Source organism: Sinocyclocheilus grahami, unplaced genomic scaffold (assembly GCF_001515645.1).
Source record: "Sinocyclocheilus grahami isolate Dianchi unplaced genomic scaffold, SAMN03320097.WGS_v1.1 scaffold1705.1, whole genome shotgun sequence".
NCBI classification, from domain to species: domain Eukaryota; kingdom Metazoa; phylum Chordata; class Actinopteri; order Cypriniformes; family Cyprinidae; genus Sinocyclocheilus; species Sinocyclocheilus grahami.
The window spans coordinates 186,983-211,228 of record NW_015506884.1 but is presented as its reverse complement, the minus strand read 5'-3'; the positions used below and the strand labels follow the sequence as shown (position 1 = coordinate 211,228).

At 38.0% G+C, this 24,246-nt stretch overlaps 1 protein-coding gene across 1 annotated transcript in view; it reads left to right on the top strand.

The window, feature by feature from the left end:
• Positions 1-24,246, top strand: part of LOC107572141 (serine/threonine-protein kinase MRCK beta-like) — an 82,591-nt gene that overhangs the window by 39,202 nt on the left and 19,143 nt on the right. The window contains exons 3-19 of the mRNA XM_016258553.1: positions 631-714; positions 1,697-1,792; positions 3,512-3,660; positions 7,451-7,544; positions 9,863-10,063; positions 12,121-12,369; positions 12,509-12,743; positions 13,855-13,974; positions 14,223-14,356; positions 15,462-15,704; positions 16,439-16,549; positions 18,658-18,905; positions 19,307-19,412; positions 19,512-19,636; positions 19,850-20,043; positions 21,962-22,055; positions 22,421-22,514. Of these exons, the coding sequence (XP_016114039.1) occupies positions 631-714; positions 1,697-1,792; positions 3,512-3,660; positions 7,451-7,544; positions 9,863-10,063; positions 12,121-12,369; positions 12,509-12,743; positions 13,855-13,974; positions 14,223-14,356; positions 15,462-15,704; positions 16,439-16,549; positions 18,658-18,905; positions 19,307-19,412; positions 19,512-19,636; positions 19,850-20,043; positions 21,962-22,055; positions 22,421-22,514 (2,577 nt within the window). The remainder of the gene's footprint in view (positions 1-630; positions 715-1,696; positions 1,793-3,511; positions 3,661-7,450; positions 7,545-9,862; positions 10,064-12,120; positions 12,370-12,508; positions 12,744-13,854; positions 13,975-14,222; positions 14,357-15,461; positions 15,705-16,438; positions 16,550-18,657; positions 18,906-19,306; positions 19,413-19,511; positions 19,637-19,849; positions 20,044-21,961; positions 22,056-22,420; positions 22,515-24,246) is intronic.

The following is a 24,246-nucleotide window of genomic DNA, read 5'->3' as shown; positions in this document are numbered from 1 at the left end:
GAGCCTAACATACATTGCTAATTATTTTAAAAGAGTTTCATTAAACGTTATGAACTGCTCCTGTCTGTTTGGTTTTGGATCCTTGGTAACAAGTTATCTTATGTTATTTTCTTATGTCAGTTACTAATATCACAGTCCCTCACTGCATTATGTCTGCATTCATACGTCTCCTCCCTGACTGGTGTGTCTTTCTTTAGACAGGGTGTTTGCTGTCCCCACCCCACATGAATAACATCCAACAAGACACACCTTTCCAACCTGTCCCTTTCCTAATATTGAGTCACTCCCCCTGCAGGGAAGACCTCAGTCATCCTTGACATTTTTTGATGCTCTACAGTCATATGGCCTAAATGAACCGGTTCTTCAGTGTCATCTCCCTTTTTAGGCAAAAGTCAGCAGTCTTAAGTCTCAGCTTTTCCTTTTTCTGATTTTCAGAGGCATCAGAGATCAAAAGCATCTCATTCAGAGAATTTCTTTCCCTGTGAGGTTTCAATTTAAGTGGGCCACAAGAGCATGCGATGAATAAATGAGGAAAATAAAAATGGTCAAATTCCCTACACAGCCTCTAAATCATGCTGACTTTTAATGTTGTTTGTATGCATTGGCTAACTCCTCATCTCATCTGTCTAGGTTGCAGTGGTGAAGATGAAACACACCGAGCGTGTTTACGCCATGAAGATCCTGAACAAGTGGGAAATGCTGAAGAGGGCCGAGGTAAACCGATTTCTGTTCATGGCTCATTATCATATGCTACATTTTTCAGGGCTTCAGGCTGCAGCTAAAATGGTGCTGAAAATAAATCTAACATTTTAAAAAGTAGCTGCCAGCAAAAATATGAATTTTATATGCATTTATATATGGTTTCATCAGATGAATGCAAATGTGTCAGTGTGTCAGCCATGAATCACAAACAAATGACTCTTATGAACAGGTTCTTTTTAATGAGTTCAATGAATGAGTTTAATGAATTCTGTAATTTGGCAACTAAAGACATATTGTTTGTAAGAACCAGTGACCCCAGAGTTGCTAGTCTTGGTCTTTCCATTAGGTCTCCGTAGCATATTCCCATATCTTACATATAGCCAGTACCAAGCCTCTTCCTAATAGCTCGATGACTGCAATCAAACCCTCTCTACTGAAATCTATAGGAGTGCAAGGTCATTTTCCTTTCTACTCTATATCTTTCTTGCCCCAGTTTCAGCCCGATCAGTCCTGACAGTGCCCAAGGGCCTCCCAGAGGCAAGTCAGGAGTACTTTTGTCACGTGGGCTTGTCAGTAATCCTCTTTGAGCTTCACTGGGTTCTTTTTATTCCTCCTCACTTGTCTAGAGTCCCAATTCAAACAGATATAAGATCTAAGACTAACATCTGAAATGGGAAAGCCATGTACATCATCACTGCAGGTGGATGCAGTTTAATTTATTGTATGAGTTACCCATTCATTCTGGATCTCTAAAAACTATGGCTCCACAATTAATTGAAAATGAGGGACATAGTAAAAAATAAAAAAAGCCTAGACACACAGAAACTCAAAGCTCTTCAGTATTAAACCAAAATAGAGGAATCCGCTTTCAAATTCAGGTACTGGGTTGCTGTGTCAATGTTATTTTATAAGGTTGTCAAAGCACAGTGTAGGATATAACAAAATATTGTTTTTGAATGGTTTGATGTAATAAGTCGTCTTGCATCTTATGTAGACGGCTTGTTTCCGAGAAGAGAGGAACGTCCTGGTGAATGGAGACTGCCAGTGGATCACCACTCTGCATTACGCTTTCCAGGATGACAACTACCTGGTATGTGTCTTCATCCCTACATACACTTATGCTCATCAGACGTAACTGAAGGTTAGCTGTCATTTAGTGAGTCAAAATCCATTTAGACCTACACATCTCGAACATTATATAAATCATAATCTAAATTATTAGCAGTAATTGTGTTTTTTTAGTAGTATTCATATGCTATAGTAATATTTCTTAATATTGTATTTTTATTAGTGCTGGGCAACTATTACCATTTTTAATTGCGATTAATTGCATGATTTTTCTGTGATTAATCGCATTATGCGCAAAATTCAATAATTAATTCAACAGTATTGTATTGTGCACTTTTATTTTAAAAGTAATGCTGTATGAACAAAAATGATTTTACATTAATGTAATCAATTCTTTTTCATATAATTTGTGTATTCTTGTGATGCTGCGTCTTGACACCATGTCTACACCGGACGCGTGTGGTGCAACGCAATAAAATACTATAGAACCCATTATAATCAGTTATGCTGTCTACACTGGATGCGGCGCGATACGACAAATCATGCGTGCCGTCATTCGTTGCGATCCTATACACATGCGACAGTTGTCGCACCACGCCGCAACATCGTCTACAATGACTGGACGCGTCACACGACAAAGCGACCGTTGCAAATCATTTAAATTGTGTCAGTATGTCATAGATAGAACGAGGCAGCAGTTTACTGTCGGATTTGCGTAGCGCCGCATCCAGTGTAGACAGCATCACTGATTATAATGGGTTATATAGTATTTTGTAGCGCCGCTCACGTCTGGTGTAGACATGGTGTTAGGCCCACCCCAAATGCTTTCATTGGTTGAGACGCATGATGACGCCCATCCCAAACCAGTACTGATCAACATCCCACCCCTCCTGTGACCCATGGTTTGTCTGTATGTGTATTCCGAGCCAGTGAGCAATGGACTTTCAAAATAATAATAATAAAAACTGCGTTAATGTGCGATAAAATAATTGTTGGTGTTAATTAATGCGTTAACGTGATGATAACGCGTTAACTTGCCTTGCTCTTATTTTTATGTTAGCTTTATTATTATTATTTTATTTTTCATTTTAATTAAAATTTTAGTTTAAGTTTGTGAATTTACATGCTTTTCTCATTTATCAATATTATTATTATTATTATTAATTCTATTTAGCTTTCATTTAATCTTATTTCAGTTTTAGCCATGTAAATATTTTAAACAATAATTAGAAATTTTTCCTAGTTTTTGATTTAATATTTATATATTTTTTATCTTTATTTCAATTAACGAATTTTGAATAGTTTTAGTTTTAGTTAACAATAACAACACTCTGAATGCATAAATAACGTCTATTTTTGGTGTATTTAAGGTAAGCAAGCTAGATAAAATCTCTAAGCCATATATAGTTAATGTAAATAATATGTAATTAATTATATAATGTTTCAATAATTATCTATGAAAATGATGCATTGAAAAATTGGCCACAATGAAAATGTCATGTTTATCAGAGTGACTGATGATGATTATTTGTAGCGCAACCTCTGATAGCACAACCCTCAATCACACTAATACAGAGTACTGGAGGAGAGGTCACAGTGCATTCTGTGTGGTTGTGTGATAAATATTTGATAATCATTCTACTCTTTGATGTTGTTCAGTTGATATTATGAAGTGCTGAGTCAGTGATTGTGTAATTGAATGGTGTTGTGTGATAAGAGATGATATTGTCTCCTCCTGCAGTACTTGGTGATGGATTATTATGTGGGAGGCGACCTGCTGACTTTGCTTAGTAAATTTGAGGACCGACTCCCGGAGGACATGGCCAAGTTCTATGTGGCAGAGATGGTGCTCGCTATCCACTCCATCCATCAGCAACGCTACGTACACAGGTGACATGATAGTGTGTTTGTGTGTGTGAAGGGAGAATTAAAGACCAAGTGAGAATCAGACGCAGACTTGATTCTTAATTAGCTTTAACCAGCAGGAATTTCTTAGCCAAAAAGTTTACCACAAAGATCATGCTGGTAGGCCGGCACCAAACCAGCCTAAACCAGCCCAGACATTTACATTTATGCATTTAGCAGATGCTTTTACTCAAAGTGACTTGCATTGCATTGCATTGAAGGTATACATTTTTTTTTATCAGCTCATGCATTCCCAGGGAATCAAACCCATGACCTAGGAGTTGGTATACTAGGATATAATCCTGGGCATTCATGCTGGTCTTCTCAGCAAGGTTTTGCTTTGTTCTAGGAGTTGTGTGGACAGGTGTCTTTTATACACCAAACGAGCTGACATTAGGAGTGACTTCTTAAAGTGGCAGGACTAATCTGTGTTCCAATCTGTGGGAGTCAGAATTCTTGCTAGTTGGTAGGGGATCAAATATATTTTGAAATATATACTTATTTCACTCACTGAAATGCAAATCAGTTTCTATCCTTTATATAATGTGTATTTTCTGGATTTTTTTGGTTGGTGTTCTGTCTCTATACATTAAAACAAACCTACCATAAAAATTACAGACACTTAATTTCTTTGTAAGTGGGCAAACTTACAAAATCAGCAGGGGATCAAATAAATATTTTCCCCACTTTATGTACAAGTTTTTGATTTACCATTCCCTAAAAGTCTGTAAAAAGCAAACTGTGGTTGGTCACTTTAAATATCAGATAACCCCTTTCTGTTGAAGTGGGCCGTTTTTAGCCAGAATAAGCAGTGATGTGCGCTGATAGTCAGGTTTTTTTTACACAAGACTGGATCCAGACAAAACAATATGCCCAAACTAAATTTGCCCAATGTAGGATTCTGCCCCAGTGTTTGAACATGTACTCACAAGCAAGGCGGATTGGTCATTACCCCTGTGTGAGTGATGGGTGCACTGGACATCAACAGCACCTCACCCACATGTCCACTCCCACATGAAACATTTAATGAAATGGCCGCAGATGGCTGTGGTGTTCTGGGCTGCAGATCTGTTCAGGTTCAGGGGCCTCTTCCTGGCTGCTTGTCCTGGACTGCCATCCGGTCCAGCTGAGCACCCTCTTCCTTCCTTCTGTGGAAGCTTGTGAAGGCTTCACCTCTGATACAGTAGCGACGTTAAAGAGGTAATTTACCAAAAAAACTGAACATTTACTCTCCCTCACATTATATACAACCCATAAGGAAATGTTTAGCCGAATGTAAGCACTGGATGAATCAAAATAAGACTGTAACAGTGATATTGCTTAGTGTGTTTATGGAACTACAAAAGCTATGATTTAATTAAATGAATACATGCACTGCTTTAGAGTGAAGCGCAGCACTTTTACACACAAGCAGCACATGATCTGGTGTTTTTAGTGTTTCCAAGCACCACGTTTCACAGTAAATGCTGCTCCAAACAAGCTCTGCATTTGCTCAGATTTTGGGTTACATATAACTTTGGAAATGCAACATCTGCCAATAAAAGCTCAATGGATCTTCTGTTTGAACATTAAGGAAATTAAGACACTCCAGTTTTACTGTATTTTATTGTAAGATAGATTTTTTTTTTATTTTACAGTTAAATTACAATAGGAATATTTCTTATTTTGTGTAATATTTTTTTTATTATAATAATAATATTTAAAGTCATATAAATATACTTTATAGTCATATTGATATCAAATTTTAACAAAAAAAAATCGCTATTAGGTTTTTTTTTTTCACCCAAATTGTGTGACCTTAGCAAGAAAATTCACGCTGGTCTTTTCCATACAATGAATATGAACGGCTACTGTTGTCAAGCAATATTTTTAGCGAATAACCTAGATTTCAGCCTCTTTCTCTCACAAAACTATCATATTGCTTCAGAAGATTTAGATTAAAGTGCATTAATTAAACTAAAAATTTGATTTTACTACTAAAAATGCACTACTTCTATTATGTTTTTTGTAACATCAGTTCCCTTCAGCTTTCATTTTTTGGAAAAGGGCAGCGTTAACTTTCTTCAAATGTCTGTTTTTGTGTCTCATTGACAAAAACAAGTCATACCGGTTTGTATTGACGTGAGGGTGAATTAATGAACTATGCCTTTAACTCTATTCCTCCAACCAATCATAACAGCCTTTTAAACACATCCCATCATTCTCAATTATAGGAACCAGCCTGTCAGGCCAAAGCAGCTGACTAAAGTCATGCTAGCGCTCGTAAACACACGTGTCCAAGAGTACAACCCTTCGTGCTTATACTGACACCCAGTGAGGTTGTGAATGGTGTGTGTGTGTGTGTGTGTGTGTGTGTGATGAGTTTTGACATCATGTTTACTCTGTACCCGCTGTGCTCACCATGGTGCCAGGGCTGTGAATCAGAGGGCACTGTGTGTGAGGCCCAGTCGTCGAGAGACAGGGACTGAGTGTGTGTGAAGGGGGGAGGGTGAACAAAGGCAGGGCATGGCTGGGCATGGAGAAACAGCCACCCTGGAGAGCAGCCGCAGAGTGGGTTGCCCACTGGAGTAGTAATACCTCACAGTGCAATGTGAGTGCAAAATGCTTGCATTAGCTAACATGAACTAATGATATCTAAACTACCGGTCAAAAGTTTGGGTTCAGTAAGATTTGTATTTTTTCTTTCAAAGAAATTAATTCATTTAAATACAGTAATTAATACATTAAAGTAATGTTAAAAAAACGATATAGTAATTTCCACATATATTAAGCAGCACAACACTGATTATAAATAAGAAATATTTCTTGAGCACAAATCAGCATATTAGAATGATTTCTTTAAGATCTTGTGACACTAAAGACTGAAGACAGCTGAAAATTCAGCTGTGCCATCACAGGAATAAATTACATTTTAAAATACATTAAAATAGAAAACAGTTCTTTGGAATTGTTATAATATTTCACAATTTTTCACTGTATTTTTGATCCAATAAATGCAGCCTGGGTGACTTCATTCAAAAAAATAAAATCTACCCGACCCCAGACTATTGAACGATAGTGTACATATTTCTTAGAATGTATTAGTCTTTGTTAATGTTAGTTAATAAAATACAGTTTTTCATCGTTTGTTCACAGCATATTAACAATTGTTAACAACATGTTTAATTTATTTTAAATGTATTAGTTGAAATTACAAACAAATGAACAAAGTTAACAAATGAAACCTTATTGTAAAGTGATGCCCATTATTTTTGAGCAGATTCATCAGCCATTAAATATAATCTAGGCAAATAAGCCGGATGCCAACCTTGACAGGATGCATAATATACCCTCATCCTCCAAAACCAAAACTACAGATGGTTTAGAAGAAAAATGACACGACCTAGAGACTTCATTAAATACAAGTTAACATGCAATGAAGATAAACATGGTTTCCGCTGACCACATTGTGTTTGTGCAACTACTGAGAGTATGAAACCACTGAATTTTAAGAGGCGTTTAGAAACCAAAATTGACGATTTTCCTGGTCATTATAAGTGAGGTTAATAATTTTACGTATTATAGGGCCAATGCAGTTCGTTTTAATATTAATAGTTACCAATCTTTTATTTTTGTTGACTTTTTTTTTAATGCTAAACGATTTGGATTTGGTTCATCACTTGATGTCCAATGTAAAATCCTGAAGTCCTGAAGCAAAGCTGGTTAAGAACCACTGCTTTTTAAAGCTCCTCTGGAGTCATTTCATGCTTAAATGTTGTGTTTCCTGTTCTCACAGGGACATAAAACCAGACAACGTGCTACTGGACATGAACGGTCACATCCGTCTGGCTGACTTCGGCTCCTGCCTGAAGATGATGCAAGATGGCACGGTGAGTATGTGATGAAGGGCTCAATTTCAAACTCAAGTGTCGATCTAAAACCAGAGTCCGTCTGTCATCCTTGCAGGGTGGTCTCCATCTGTTGGGTGAAAGCACTGCCCCTGTCCTCTCCTCTCCTGACATTAATAGAGCTGCTTTTGGCCCTGCTGGCCTAGAAGGGGAGGGCTAATTAGAAAGGCCCGTCGCTGCCCACCCCTCTGTCTCACAGACTAATGAGTCACCATAGCACACTGATAACAAGACCAAGGCCAAAACAGCTTTTATCTACTGCTCTGTGTGTGTGTCTGTGTGTGTCCTCTGTGCCAGCAGCATGTACAGTAAAAGGGAAAAGCGAAGCTTTAGTTTTTCAGCTGCATATGTGCTGTGGACGGTTGCATAAACTGCTTAGACTAGTCTTAAAAAGATAGTCATCTAATTTTTTTTTCTTTAAGGCTGGTCAGAACTTTTATAAAGTCAGCTATAAAAAAGGAGGTCTAATTTGAATCCAAAAAGTAGATCTGATTACCTCTTGGCTTGCTACTAGTTGGTCAAACTAGTTCTTAAGACACAGTCTTAACATAGCGGCTGTGTTTATGCAACTAGCCCCTGTGTTCCACACCAACTGAACAGATCCCTGCATTTTTGTAGATGTTACTCCTATATTTAGATGTCGAGTACAGGAGATCTTTGTGTGATTATTTGAAATAAGACCAAAATTGTGAACCGTTCACATTTAATATTGCTCCACACAATCTTATTTCTGCATGTGCTGTACGTTTGATGCGCTTATAACATGCGTTTGAAAATGCATCATCTTGTAATGAGAACTTGAGGAGTGCTTATAAACCAGCCGTTTTTAGCATAAGAGAAGCTTTAAAGGCTCCCAGCAGTTTTCAGCAGGAAATGAAAGCTTGATAGTTTAAGGTAAAAATGAAGAAATTCTAAATAAATGTTGTGTTGTAATAAATATTAGTATAAGTATTATTGTACCTGGTAAAAGTACATTTTGTCTGTTTATTGGCAGACTTATATATAGATATGTTTTTGCAAACATTAAAGTAAAAGCCACAAAGCCCTAATTTGTGTCTGTCATGCTGTCTGTAATGTTGCTTGAAGGCATCTTTATGCGTCTCTCAACATCATTCAAACTTATCTTCAGTTATCTCTTTACGTCTTCTCTGCAATTAAACATTCTGCCAAAATAACCGAAGGGTCAAGACATATTTTGAGTGCTTTTGTATGGTACATGTTTTATGGGCAAGATCGAGCAAGACTTGGCATGGTGAATATTATGTCTCTAGATCTTTATAGTAGTGTTGTTGTGCACTGCTGGTTAATTAGTTTATATATGTTGTCACACATTTAAAGTACATTACTTTGCAGAAGTTTGGGGTCTGTGAGGTTTTAAATTGTATTTTGTATGTTTTATTTTTTGTAATGTTTTTGAAAGAAGCCACTTATGCTCACCTAGACTTAATTTATTTGATCATAAATACAGTAAAATAGCCATATTGTGAAATCTTAATTTGAAATAACTGTTTTCTACTTTATTTTATATTTTAAAATGTAATTTATCTCTGTGGTGGCAAAGCTAAGCCGAAGGGTCAAGACATATTTTGAGTGCTTTTGTATGGTACATGTTTTATGGGCAAGATCGAGCAAGACTTGGCATGGTGAATATTATGTCTCTAGATCTTTATAGTAGTGTTGTTGTGCACTGCTGGTTAATTAGTTTATATATGTTGTCACACATTTAAAGTACATTACTTTGCAGAAGTTTGGGGTCTGTGAGGTTTTAAATTGTATTTTGTATGTTTTATTTTTTGTAATGTTTTTGAAAGAAGCCACTTATGCTCACCTAGACTTCATTTATTTGATCATAAATACAGTAAAATAGCCATATTGTGAAATCTTAATTTGAAATAACTGTTTTCTACTTTATTTTATATTTTAAAATGTAATTTATCTCTGTGGTGGCAAAGCTAAATTTTCAGCCATTACTCGAGTCTTTAGTATCACATGAACCTTCAGAAATCATTCTAGTATGCTGGTTTGCATACATTGCAAACATTTGATCAATGTTAAAAACAGTTATGCTGCTTAATATTTGTGTGTAAACCATGATTTCCCCCTCCCAAGATTCTTTGAATTGAAAGTTCAAAAGAACAGCATTTATTTGAAATAAATCTTATAACATCATAGAAATCATTCCTGTCACTTTTGATCAATTTAATGCATCTTTGCTGAAAATTGAAAATTGAAATTATTAAATTGCAGATGAACCTATTCAGCCTTGTTTGTGACCTCACTTCCTGTCATCCCCTGTGCAGGTCCGGTCATCAGTGGCTGTGGGCACCCCGGACTACATCTCCCCTGAGATCCTGCAGGCCATGGAGGACGGCATGGGGAAGTACGGGCCGGAGTGTGACTGGTGGTCTCTTGGCGTCTGCATGTATGAGATGCTCTACGGCGAGACGCCCTTCTATGCTGAATCCTTGGTGGAGACCTACGGGAAGATCATGAACCACGAGGTGAGATCATTTGATCAATGTTAAAAACAGTTATGCTGCTTAATATTTGTGTGTAAACCATGATTTCCCCCTCCCAAGATTCTTTGAATTGAAAGTTCAAAAGAACAGCATTTATTTGAAATAAATCTTATAACATCATAGAAATCATTCCTGTCACTTTTGATCAATTTAATGCATCTTTGCTGAAAATTGAAAATTGAAATTATTAAATTGCAGATGAACCTATTCAGCCTTGTTTGTGACCTCACTTCCTGTCATCCCCTGTGCAGGTCCGGTCATCAGTGGCTGTGGGCACCCCGGACTACATCTCCCCTGAGATCCTGCAGGCCATGGAGGACGGCATGGGGAAGTACGGGCCGGAGTGTGACTGGTGGTCTCTTGGCGTCTGCATGTATGAGATGCTCTACGGCGAGACACCCTTCTATGCTGAATCCTTGGTGGAGACATACGGGAAGATCATGAACCACGAGGTGAGATGCTTCATCAATGTGTTTTTTGTAGGGATGCACCGATACCTTTTTTTTTTTTGAGTTGATTCACAGCGCGCAGCACTCCTCGTAGAAAAGTTCAAAGCACAGAGAGAGATATTGATGCGTAATGTATTATGTCTGTGTGATAGGGCTCTCTACTCCAGTGTTGTGATCTAACAGACACCTGGTAGAAAGTAACATGATTTAGAAACAGCACTAAACTCCAGCAAGATAAAGTCATTGCAAAATATTGATCTTTATCCACAGATCATTTATAAAAATAGTTACATTGAATAATCTTGGACAGTTTCAACATCTTGACTTTCGTAACTGAACGCGACATGCAGTTTGAATGCTGAATGGAGTATGACAGTCAGCCGCAGTGGAGAGTAGAGTTTAAGTGAAATTGTATTTAACAACTTAAATATTCATCTGTACTTCACATAAAACTATGGAACGACTTCAGAACACTTGGAATATAGTGCACGAAAACGTACACGTACATCCAGCCGATTGTTATCGCAGAATAACCCCCTTCAGGGTGATAAGACCCCTCCGAATGTACATTATCCTGCTTATTACACGACTACTTGCCACATAAGTAAATAAGTAGACACAAAATATTGATTTGAGTTGAAACATTTGAACGCAAAGCTTCCGTGAAGAAAGCAGTTGCTAGACATTGAAGGGATGCGGTGCTGTCATACCACTTATTACACAACATTTCACCACATAAATAATTAAGGTGATAAAAGCTATTGATTTAAGACAAACCTGTTTAAGTCTTACCAGTATGTTAGTTATTATTAGTTCTTGTTAGTTCCTATAATTCATTACAGTGTACAAAACAGTCATCACAAAATGACAGCAGCTGTGTTTGTATGAAACAAGAGAGCGAGTACCAGGATGACGTAATTAAATAATTGTACACATTGTACAATTAAATAATTGAGCCTGTGTTATCAGCTTTCACCAGTTGTTATCGAGGGATAACATACCTCGGAATGTCAGGACTGACCAATCAGAATCAAGTATTCTACAGAGCCGTGTAATAACACAGAATAGTATACGCACAATATCAGATTTGGATCGGTATCGTCTGACCGATACCTGATCCGGCAGAAAATGACAGTGTCAGAGCCGAGTATCAGATCTGCGTTTCCCAAGTTTTTTGGTATTTGTCCAATTTACATGTTCCCCACCACAGAAAAACAGACAGTCACATTTGCAATCACACATTTGCGTCTTGAGGATTTAGAAATTTCTCATGACAGAAAAAGCACGAACCACAGTGAATCAGTTTTTATTTATAGCCAGTAAAAATAAGGCCTAAGCTAATTATCATGCTATTATCAGTTTTTATTAAACATTTTTTATTTATAGCCAGTAAAAATAAAGCCTAAGCTAATTATCATGACAAATAACATCCCGGCTCTAACGTCTTTGGGACACATCACAACATGGTTCATAAAATCAGCACTGCCCTAATTTTATCGGCACAGCTGGTCACCCCTGAGTGGTGGTTTAGGGTGGAAAATCTGGAAATATTGATGTTTGAAGTAAACTGGTCTAATTTGTGCTATTTAGGAGCGGTTCCAGTTCCCCTCTCACATCACGGATATGTCAGAGGAGGCTAAAGATCTGATCCAGCGGCTGATCTGCAGTAGAGAGCGTCGGTTGGGTCAGCATGGCATCGAGGAGTTCAAGAAGCACCCCTTCTTCTCCGGCATCGACTGGGAGAACATTCGCAACACAGAGGCACCGTACATCCCTGACGTCAGCTCACCCTCAGACACCTCCAACTTTGATGTAGATGATGATGTGCTAAAAAACCCGGTTGGTTTAACTCTGAAATGCTTTTATCATTGAAGGAATTGTTTTGGTTCCTCATGCAACATAAGTCTGAAACCTTGATTATACTAGAGTGCCCTTTTGTTTGTATTTGACCTCTGACTTCTTCCATTTCCCTCTGCAGGACATCGCTCCCCCAGTATCTCACACGGGTTTCACCGGGCAGCACTTGCCCTTCGTGGGCTTCACCTACACCACAGAGAGCTGTTTCTCAGACCGTGGCAGCGTGAGGAGGGTGGCGCTGGCGGATGGAGGTGCTGGGGAGGATCTCCAGGATGGAGGTCTGCCGGTGGAAGCCTTCGAGAAGAGGATTCGCTGTCTGGAGCAGGAGAAACAGGAGCTCAACCGCAAGCTGCAGGGTAATAAACATAAACTCCACCTGATATCCAAAGAAAGCGTTTAAAGCGTTGGTTCACCCAAAAATTTTTATTGTCTTCAATTACTCACCCTCATGTCATTCAAACCCAGAAGACTTTTGTTCATCTTTGAAACACAATGAAGATGTTTTTAATGAAACCTAAGAGATTTCTGTCCCTTCATTGCAAGTCCATTCCACCAAAACATCAAAAAGTTCATAAAAACATTGTAAATGTATTCCATATGAATTGAGCACATGTGAATAAAAGCCTAAATTAATTTGTTCCTCTTATAAAGTGAAGGTGTCTCTTCATAAGACTCTGATTACACCGTACTTTACTTTTTCAATCTCTTTATGAACTTTTTTGGTACAAAATTTATAAAAATTTTTGGTAAAATGGGGTTTCAATGGAGCAACATAAAACCTCTCTGGTTTCATTAAAATATCTCCATTTGTGTTTTAAAAATGAACAAAAGACTTGTGGCTCTGAAAGGCGTTGGTTCACCCAAAAATTTTAATTGTCTTCAATTACTCACCCTCATGTCATTCAAACCCAGAAGACTTTTGTTCATCTTTGAAACACAATGAAGATGTTTTTAATGAAACCTAAGAGATTTCTGTCCCTTCATTGCAAGTCCATTCCACCAAAACATCAAAAAGTTCATAAAAACATTGTAAATGTATTCCATATGAATTGAGCACATGTGAATAAAAGCCTAAATTAATTTGTTCCTCTTATAAAGTGAAGGTGTCTCTTCATAAGACTCTGATTACACCGTACTTTACTTTTTCAATCTCTTTATGAACTTTTTTGGTACAAAATTTATAAAAAATTTTGGTAAAATGGGGTTTCAATGGAGCAACATAAAACCTCTCTGGTTTCATTAAAATATCTCCATTTGTGTTTTAAAAATGAACAAAAGACTTGTGGCTCTGAAACAACACAAGGGTGAGTAAATGATGGCAGAATTTTCATTTTTGGGTGAATTATCACTTTAAGCCATTGCTATACAATTTATTTAGTGTTAGTAGTTCTGTTTCATTTTGTAAGTCCATCAGTGAAATGTATTCTGGGTATTTACTGATTGTTTGTTCCACACATGATTTCCTAGAATCCACTCAGGCTGTTCAGTCCCTCCATGGCTCTGGGCGTGGGGCCGGCACGCTTGGTCGTGATAAAGAGATTAAAAAACTCAATGAGGAAATCGATCGCCTAAAAAAGAAACTGGCAGGTAATGGGTCTCCCAATCATTGCCAGTGGATATATGATATGATAAAGTCTGTTATGAGTCATGTCAAAGCACTACAGACACGCCTAAGTTATAGATTAACTACGATCACACATAAGTCTTTGTGTGAAGATTGCAAGTCAACATAACTTCCTCTTATCAGAATTTCCTACTTTGCTTATTTGGCTGGACATTTGTGTCAGCTAATCAGTCACATTCAAGCTAACTCTGAGTGACTCGTCCCTCCCCAGACTCTGATAGGCTGGAGCACCAGCTCGAGGAGGCAGTGACTCTTCGACAGGACTTTGAAAGTTCCTCCAGCAAACTAAAAGCCCTGGACAAGCAAGTTAAAGCTCTCAAGCAGGAGAAAGAGGATATCCATAAGGTATGAGTGACTGGAGAGTTGAATTACCAGCCATTCCTGTATGCAAGAACTGCTTTCTTGTAGTAAGAGAAATTATGCCCACAAAATTCAGCCCCATAAACATTTGATCAGATTCCTTCCTGGATGGCAATTAGAAGGTCTATCTGGTTGCTTTTTACGATTCCAGTTGCCTAACGAGTCCTAAACGTTCCATTAATGATTCTTTTTGTATGTTGAGAAACAAATATTTTGAAATTTTATACACCCTCTTAAAATCCAATTAATAACCAATAGATATATACCCTACGTTTTTTCTTTGTCAATATTCTGCTACACGTAGGTGTAGGTCACCATAAGAAAGAAAATATCTGCTGTAACCTGCAGTTCGTCTTAAATTTAAATAACTCAGGACAGTAAATTGCAAGCTTTTTATTTGTTTGATTCACTAAAAAGAACATGCTGTATGGTTTTAACTCATTAAAATAAATTATAAAAAAAACTGAACTGAACAGCAACTCTGCTGTTCTACTGAGATGTAAAATACTGAGATGTAAAAATCCCTTGAACACCTTAAGAATGAGTGTCGTCATATACTGTGCATGAAACGGATTACATGCTGTGACAGTTCTCCTGTCCTCGAGCTGAAGGTTACATGACCTCTTCAAGAAGTTCATAAACACTGGCCCGCTTCATCAAGATTAATGTCATCACCCCCTCACACAGGGCAGGTCAAGATTCTCACCGCGTTTCACATTTTTAGCTAATCGAGTTTAAGCCGTTCCACTTGACTTTTGACCCAGAGCCCTGGGTTGGCTCGTACCCGCCGAAGCTCTTCATGGCTGGGATATGAGAACCATTCCAGCCTGTTTTCAGTCTGTGTTAATTTCTCCTTACGAGCGTGTGTCCCGTTCTTTTAGCGCACAACTCCCAATCCTCTTGATGATTTCTATTTCTCACTCAGCCTCTTTTCAGTCCTTTCTCTCCAGGCGCAGCTGCTCTTTCCTTCTCTCCTTCCACTGCTCCTCTCGCACACTCTTTCAGTGCTATCGTTTTCACATCTTCTGGTGTTCTGATCTCACCCCTTCATCCCAGTTCATCATTCATTTCTCTTGCTCTCCCTTTCCAGCAACTGGTGGAGTCTCTGGATCGCCTGAAGTCTCAGACCAAGGAGCTGAAGGACGCCCACCAGCAGAGGAAGCTGGCCATGCAGGAGTTTTCGGAGCTGAACGAGCGCATGGCCGAGCTGCGCTCACAGAAACAGCGTCTGTCGAGACAGCTGCGGGACAAGGAGGAGGAGATGGAGGTGGTGATGCAGAAGATCGACACCATACGCCAGGACATCCGCAAAACCGAGAAGGCCCGCAAGGAGGTGAGCAGCATGATTGAAGGGGGTCACGCGGCCCCATCTTGTAATGTTAAGACTGTTTTGGATCTGTTTTTAAAGTAAATGGAGATGAATTGTCAGGGGCTTTCAATCAGGAAGACGTATTTACGCTGCATGTGTCATCCTGGTATTCCGAACCTGTGCCGTGCAGTCTTTATTGCTCAGCATCATCATGTTAACACCTCCGGGGCTGACGGAGGGCACAGTCAGATGAAAACAAGGCCTTGGAATGCGCCACATTTTTGAAGTTCATCAGTCACGCTCCAGAGAGAGACAGGCTCAACAGCTCCAAATCTCCCTAGACGACAGCAGGAATGTCTTCACACCCGTTCCCGCCCCCTCCCGTCCCTGCAGACCAGCCTCACGGACCCCATGACCTCCTCTGAACCTCAGTGACTAACTCGAACCAGATGGGTGACACTGACCGCAGTGCTGACTACAGCTGGATTGAGAACCTCCCCCATTTATACGCTCTTCTCTTTTATGTGTCTTTTCTTTTTCTCCCATGCACAAGGCGGAAGTGTCTTGGGGCGAACGAAATTGTTGTTCTTGATGTCAGGATCTTTTTAGTGCTCAAAGACATAGCATCTCAAGGGGGTGTGTGCAGTTGAAATTAGGTCAAGTTTGAAGGGTTTATGAGTATGTCTATACAAATCCTAGTTTTTTTTTCCCATATTTATTGTTTTTCTTATGTGTGTGTGTGTGTGTGTGTGTAATAGCTGGAGTCTAAGCTGGAGGATGCGCGTGCCGAAGCCTCTAAGGAGCGTAAGCTCCGAGAGCACAGTGAAGTCTACTCTAAACAACTGGAGAGTGAGCTGGAGACGCTCAAGGTCAGAGGTCACTCATTCATACACTGCCTCTCTACTGACTTCAGCCAACTTGTGAATCTTTCATAGGTGAATCTCACGATTACATGTCTGGGTCATATTTCACCACTAAATTGCAACAAAAAATTAACAGCACAAATTGTATAAGTAAAATAAATTATTTATTTATTGTAAAAAGATTATTAAATACTAAAATAGTTATTACATATAATATTTTGTCTAGAGAAATATAAACACAAAAAAACTAAAATCAGTCACATTAAATGCTACAAGTGAGTTTAGGCATAACATCATTATAATTTACAGTATTAAAAAATTGATACAATGTTTTACTTTTGCTAAAGGTTATATTTACTAGTGGTATTAAAGTATTATTGTTTTTAAATATTAATTTTAAGTGAGCATTAAGGCCTGTTCACACCAAGAATGATAACTATAAATATAACGATAAAGATCTAGTTCTAAAAATCGTTCTTAATATTAAAGAATGGCAGAGTCCACACCACAGATATAACGATAAAGGCACAGAGAAATTATATCGTTGGAATCACTTTCAACTTTTCAATTTTTTCCAGCGGATGAAGATAAAAACATTGACAGCCAATCAGAATCAATCCTGCTATAACGAGCTTGAGAATTTAAAGCGGCAGACAAGCGTGCGCAGACGATATCGTCTGCTGGTGTGGACGCTAGGGCTGTGCGATATTGAAGAAAAATGCGAAAATTCGATATGCGATACTATATTGCTTAAAGTGTGTAAAATCAATTTCAATTATATTTTAAAATATTTAAAAATGAAAATTATATAACCAATTTGTCTCACATTCTTTCTTGGAAAAGAAAGAATCACTACAACTTCTGAAAGTGACCAGCAGTGTTTTAGCATTACATAAAAAGTAATGTCACAAATCAGAAAATGTCATTTTAACATCAGTGTGAACATACAAACAAAAAAAATTAATGACACTAATTTTATATCATTGTAACTTTGCTTTCCATACACTTTAAGTACTTCTTCATATACCACAGCAAAAACTATAGTCTGAGAAAGTTCAAACATGATTAAGCAAGTGAACAGTCAGTAAAAAAAGTGTGTCTGTTCAAACATAAGGAGATGCGAAAGACGAATCAACTCTGCGTTCACGCGCCGTCTGAAACGCGTCTCTCTGTGTGGCAGAATTGAAGATACGCTGTACGAGATGCGGCTTGTACGCACGCTTCAGGTGTGAGTCAGTCAGACAGCAAGACTAGACGGCAGAGTTGTTTTCTGCAACTTATTGCACTTAACTCTTTTTAACGTCAAGCAATTCTCTGCTATATGCATCGAACTAAAACTTTGACCTTTTGCAACGTTTTGATTTAAGTAGCCTATTATTAAAATGATTCAGATATTGCTCGCCATTGCGATATTTACATTTGCGACATTTCGATAATTTCGATATATCGTGCAGCCCTAGTGGACGCTAATATAGTTATCGTTACAGTTAGCATTCTTGGTGTGAACGGGCCTTTAGATGACAACAAAAGTAAACTAAATTTAAAAATAAAGGAAATAAATATGATATTGACTGATACTTATTTTAAAAAAAAATCTCTAATATCACCCAAATAACCTGTACTGTACAGATATGATACAGATGCCTAATTTCAAGCAGAATACGATTTTGGATAAAATGTAGCATGTTCTTGAGAGCTTCTTTGAGATTCTCCATTTTCCTCTTCCATTCAGCTGTTCTTTACCTTCCTCAGGGGTTTCTTCTAGCTCTCTTCTGCCTTCCACACTGTTAACCTCATACGTCACCTTGCTTTCCCTCCCGTCTTTCTTTTTCCTCCTTCCATGTGTAGGATATCCTATGGGGTTATTTTTAGCAGGATGTTTCTCCTTTGTTTTATGTTTTTTTCCTTCTGCATGCAAGTCAAGAAGACTCTCCTTTGCCTCTTTGCTCACTCCTCTTTCTGTGCTCTCCATAATGTGGGTTTGTATATGATTGTAGAGCTGTATATCGATTAAAATAGCTTAAAAGTAATTAATTGTATTAAATTAAACTGTTAATAACTCGAATATATCTAAATTCTCAGGATATCTCTCACTCAGAGTGTTTCTTTCTCAGGTCAAGCAGGGAACGGGTCGTGCCTCAGGTCCCAGTTCAGAGACTCAGCAGGAGCTCACCAAGTTGAAGTCAGAGCTGGATAAGAAAGTGCTGTTCTATGAGGAGGAGCTGGTGAGACGTGATGCCAGCCACACTACAGACCTGAAGAACATGAGGAAGGAGCTCCACGACTCTGAGGGTCAACAGCTGTCACTGCACAAAGAGCTGCTGGTGCTCAAAGACAAACTGGAAAAGGCCAAGAGAGAGCGGTACTGTACTTTCACCTGTACAGGTTGTGGGTTGACACCAAAAGATTTGATTCCACCTAGTGATAGACAAATATATTGGCCAGGTTGATTATTTGGCTGATATTTAACCCCAATGAGGTTGTTAGCATTGGCTTAAATCTAAGAAAATAATTAGTATGTATGTATGTACACTACTTTTAAAAAATGTGATTTTTAAAAAAATAAATAAATAATGAATAATTTTTTTAAAATAAGTCTCTTATGCTTACCAAGGCAGCATTTATTTGAGCAAAAAAACTGTAAAACTATATTGTAATAATATTCAAAAATATTATTGTCAGAACTGTCTTTAGCCATTAAAAAAATAAAAAAATAAAACCGCATATCGATCACTAATTCCAGACCTATTTCTATACCCACAGACAAACCGAGATGGATGAGGTCATGGGTGCTCTGAAGGAGAAGTATGAACGTGAACGCCACCTTCTGAGTGAGGAAAACCGTAAACTCACTGTAGAAACAGACAGGGTAGGACACCATATTTCATATTGCAAGAGGCCACACTGAGTATCACTTCTTGGAGTAATTCAGTCCTTGACACTGATCCTGAAATCTCCTCCCCTGCAGCTCTGCAACTTTGTGGACAAGCTGACAGCTCAGAACAGGCAGCTGGAGGACGAGCTCCAGGATCTGGGTTCGAAGAAAGAGAGTGTAGCACATTGGGAAGCACAGATCGCTGAGATTATCCAATGGTGAGAAAGCCCTCCCTCACATTCACTTGTATGTATGGCCAACAAAAATACTTTAAAGGGAGAATTCACCAAAAATAAAAGTTCTTGTGTTTCTTCAGTGGAACACAAAAGGATTTTTGAGTGAATTATATCTTGAGTTGCAATAAAATATATGTCTTGGTTTGGTGACATTGTGGTCAAATAGACAAATTTATGACTGTGTATGTTTTGTAGGGTGAGCGATGAGAAAGATGCACGTGGCTACCTTCAGGCTCTGGCCTCCAAGATGACGGAAGAGTTGGAGTCTCTGCGTAGCTCTAGTCTGGGATCCAGAACACTGGTAAACATCACTAACTTTGATTCAAAATTAATAGAGGGGAATGATCAAGCTTTAACCACTGAACTCCCAGTTAAACAGCTGATCTGCTGTTATGCTCCAGTTTTAGTTTATAGGGATTTATAGGGCATCTGTTATGATAGAGTGAGACTTCTAATTTTGTCAGTGGAAAGCTCTCTCTCGCTCTCTCTCGAACTCCTTTGAGGCGTAGCACAGTAACATTAGATTCGCTTTAAATAGCAATTCTAATGGAAATTGATTAAAGGGAAGTGACATGTTAATGTTGTAGGTGTGTAGGAGGTCACATTTGATTTAATATCCTTTTCTAAGGAGGTTGAAGACAGACTGTAGGAGATTGGTATTGGTGACTTTCCCTCTTGAAAGTGCTGTTTGTTATTGCCATAGTATGATCTGCTAATGAGAACTATTGATTCACAGGCCCGAAAGTTTGGGTTGAAGCCACCGTTCAAAAGATGTGGTCAAAGTCGCTTATTCTCAAATTGAACTAATTGGCTTAATTGCAGGGTTGCTACAGGACATGGTACAAATAGAAGTCAATAGACTCTGGCTATTGGTGAAGTATGCCATAAACGTCCTGTGTTTGGGTCACAGAGTTAAGAAAATCGCAGATTGAATTGATTAAAATGGCATGTTGTGGTTTTGTCAATTTTCAAGATAATTTCTGTAAACAAAATTCAGACATTTCTTGTTTGAATATGACTTAACATTACTTCCTGCTCCCTCAGATGTGTCTTAAGGAATCAAATTAATAGGCAGTTCAGTTTTAAAATACTCAACTGTTCAAATGTTCGGGGTCAGTAAGATTTTATTTAGAAAAAAATAAAATAATTATTCAGCAAGGATAAATTAAATCGATCAAAATGCTAGTAAAGACATTTATAATATATAAAAAAAGATTTCTATTTCAAACAAATGCTGTTCTTTTGAAGTGTCAATTCATCAGAAAATGTACACAAAAATATTAAAGCACCACAACTGTTTTCAACATTGATAATAAGAAGAAATGTTTTATGAGCTACAAATCAGCATATTAAAATGATTGCTGAAAGATCATGTGACAATAAAGACTGGCGTAATGATGCTGAAAAATCACAGCACAGGAGTAAATTACATGTTAAAATATATTAAAATAGAAAAGAAAATTTAGAATGGTAATAATACTCGATAATATTGCTGTACAATATTATTTACAGTATTTACTGTATTTATGATCGAACAAATGCAGCTGTGCTGAGCCTGAGAGACTTTCAAAAACAAAAATGACTGTCCTCAAACTTTGGTGGTGTGTACATTTAAATATTTGTGAATATTATACATCAAAATCAACATTTATTATTTATTATAACATTTTATATAGAGATTTTAAAATATATATTAATATACTTTTGTGTAAACTTTAATAACTATATCAGCAAGGGCCTGGAGTAAGCATGCCAACCCAGAGGTCAATGGTGGCACCTAGGGTCACCAAGCGGGTGAGTGTATCCATCAAATCAGTGTGGAGGCGGAGCACAAGATTGTTTTCTTGGCTATTGGCCAATAAATCTGTCATTCATCTGTCCAGGTTACTTAAAGGATGGTTTGCAAAACTATTAGGGTTAGCAGATTTTTTACAGCTGCAATTTCAAAGATACACACACGTTTACGAATGTCTAGCAGACAGTGGATACTGGTTCTGATGTCCCTGATCTACTCAGCTTGCCTCTTGTTTATAAGCACAGCCCTGATTTGTGTACAGATAATAATTTTATTTTATTTTTTACTTTTGTACTTTTTTTTATGATTTAAAGCCTTTATTTGAAATGTAAAGTTGATTAAATTGTTGTTTTTGACGTAATTTTTTAGTGTAGGATATTACACTAGACATTGGAGTTCTGTCAAAACCATGTTGCTACCTAAGCATGTAGTTCTATTCTAATTAGATTCTTTAATTATCCCCCTCCCCGGCACCTTTTTTACCTGTCTGGAGTTTCCGGGTTTGATTTCAGATGCTATATCAAGTTCAAAAACGCGTATCAAGCAGTCAGTTCCTGCTGCTTTTGAGCTCAAGAGCGAGTCCCTTGTTGACCTTAGCCTGCTGGTGTAGATGTGTGATATGAGGCTTCCTGCCCTGCCTCATCCTGAAATCACCGACTCCCAACAGTTATTATGTAGCTTTCAGTCACAGTTTACATTGGAACAGTAGCTGATGACAAAGACTTGAGCGATGGATTTACTACAGTCACTGAGTCAGTTCAGTTCATGGCCAAATGGTCCATCATGCTTTGATTGCCTATTCAGAGACCAAGTCAACTAGACAATTTTGCAAGTCTGATGCCCATCTTTCAGATTAATGAAACCGCTTGAAGTAAGTGATTAGGTTGACAGCTGTAACCAGGCTGTATTTTTGAAACTCATGGGATTATAGGGAAAGACCTAAAGTGAAAGTAAGTTCATAAAGACAAAAGCTGTGTTACCTGTCATCTTATTTTTGTCCCCCTCAAAAAAAAGGACTCTGTCTTCTCCTCATCCACATCTTCTCTGCTTGCATTTTGGGATGAAGTAAGTTTGCTGATCAAGGCTCCTCTGTGAAATTTAACCTCGGCAGGAGTGATCTGTCAGCAGACAAAGTGTCTCAAAAGCTTGCAAGTCATATTGTAGTTCATCTTATGCTTTGTCTAAATAAAACAGCACTCATGTTACCTACTATGTTAATCATGCCTGACTCACCATTTAAGGCCAGAAGTTGACCATACATCTTGCATTCAGCCTAACCAGCATGCCCTTCAGTTTGTTACATCTGTTTTGTCTGCTGACCGTGTTCCTCTGCCATATTGCAACCAGATCCTAGAACCAATTCAGTCTAATTGTAGGTGCTAAATGTAAGAGACTCTCGATTAGCATCCAGCATTTAGTATTAACCACCTTCCCACTGCCTTCTAACCTCTTAAACGGCTAATGTGAATAATGTTACTCTCCATTAGTCACGTCTGCAAATGCACTAAGTCGTTAGTTAACTCTTAGAGCCCACTAGGACAATTAACATCCATAATTTAAATTGAATGACTAAGGCAACCAGCCATAAAATGAATCGAATGAAATAAAATGAATGAAAGATGATTAAATTGTGGGGAATATTTCACAAATATTTATAACCTACCAATATAGGTGATGATGGTATGCGCTTGTAAGCTAATTGAACATGAAAGTAATTCTCTGAGGAAAAAATTGTCAATTAATTTTGTAATTATTTTAATTTCCTGCCAGTCTTTGTGCATCTTAAATGTCAGAATCTCCCTTAATTGATACCATTATGCATTCACGTTGCATAGATATACAGTTAAACCATATCAGTATGCTTTGTATTGTATTGTATTGTATTGTATTGTGCTTGGTAAGTATTATTTTTTGCATAATTTTGGTGCTTAATTGCAGATAATGTTAGCCAAGGATGGTGCATTAGAGTTTACAAATGCATTTTAAGTTGAATTATAGATGGCATAGGATACATTAGTGTTTGCTAAGCCGGAATGTGCTGTTTGCTTATATTTGGGATGAGAGACTTAAAGGGGTGGTTCACTGTATTTTTTCTAGGCTTGATTGTGTTTATGGGGTGCAGTCTAACATGTGTTAATGCTTCGTTTAAAAAAAAAAAACCTCACCTTTAAACTTTACCTTTATTCAACACCGCTCTGTCCCTTCTCTGAGAAACGGGCTGATCTTCTCCTGTTTTTATGAAGCCCCACCCTCAGAAATAAGCGATGGGTTCTGATTGGTTAGCTAGCCCTGTGTGTTGTGATTGGCTAAACCGCCTCTAGTGCATGTCTAAACGTCCAGCCCCTCACCTCAGCGGCATGTGCTCCGGTTGTATTGTAAACAACGGCGTCGTTAATATCGCTTATCAGTTTGAGCCCGATTGAGAAGCAGAGGATATTATTGAAGAGGATCACATAGAACATGTGCAAGCACAGCTTTTAATGGTAGGCCTATGTTTTTTTTGTTTGTTGTTGTCTTATACTTTTAGATATGCTGTTATTTGTAAATGCTACTGGTTATGTTAGCTTTTAATATACGGTTTTATCCTGATTAAAGCTTTTAATACAGTACGGCAACTGCACGCACGTCCATGTATAACGCTTCTCATAGCTATGTGAAAATAATTGTATAATTAAAACCGATCATTGTTGGAGCTGAGCTGAATGAGAGCGAGAGATGCAGAGCGTGTGCAGAGCAGGGGGACGTGAGGAACAGTATTGAGAACTGCTGCTTTAGAACATTGATTTTGAAACTTGTG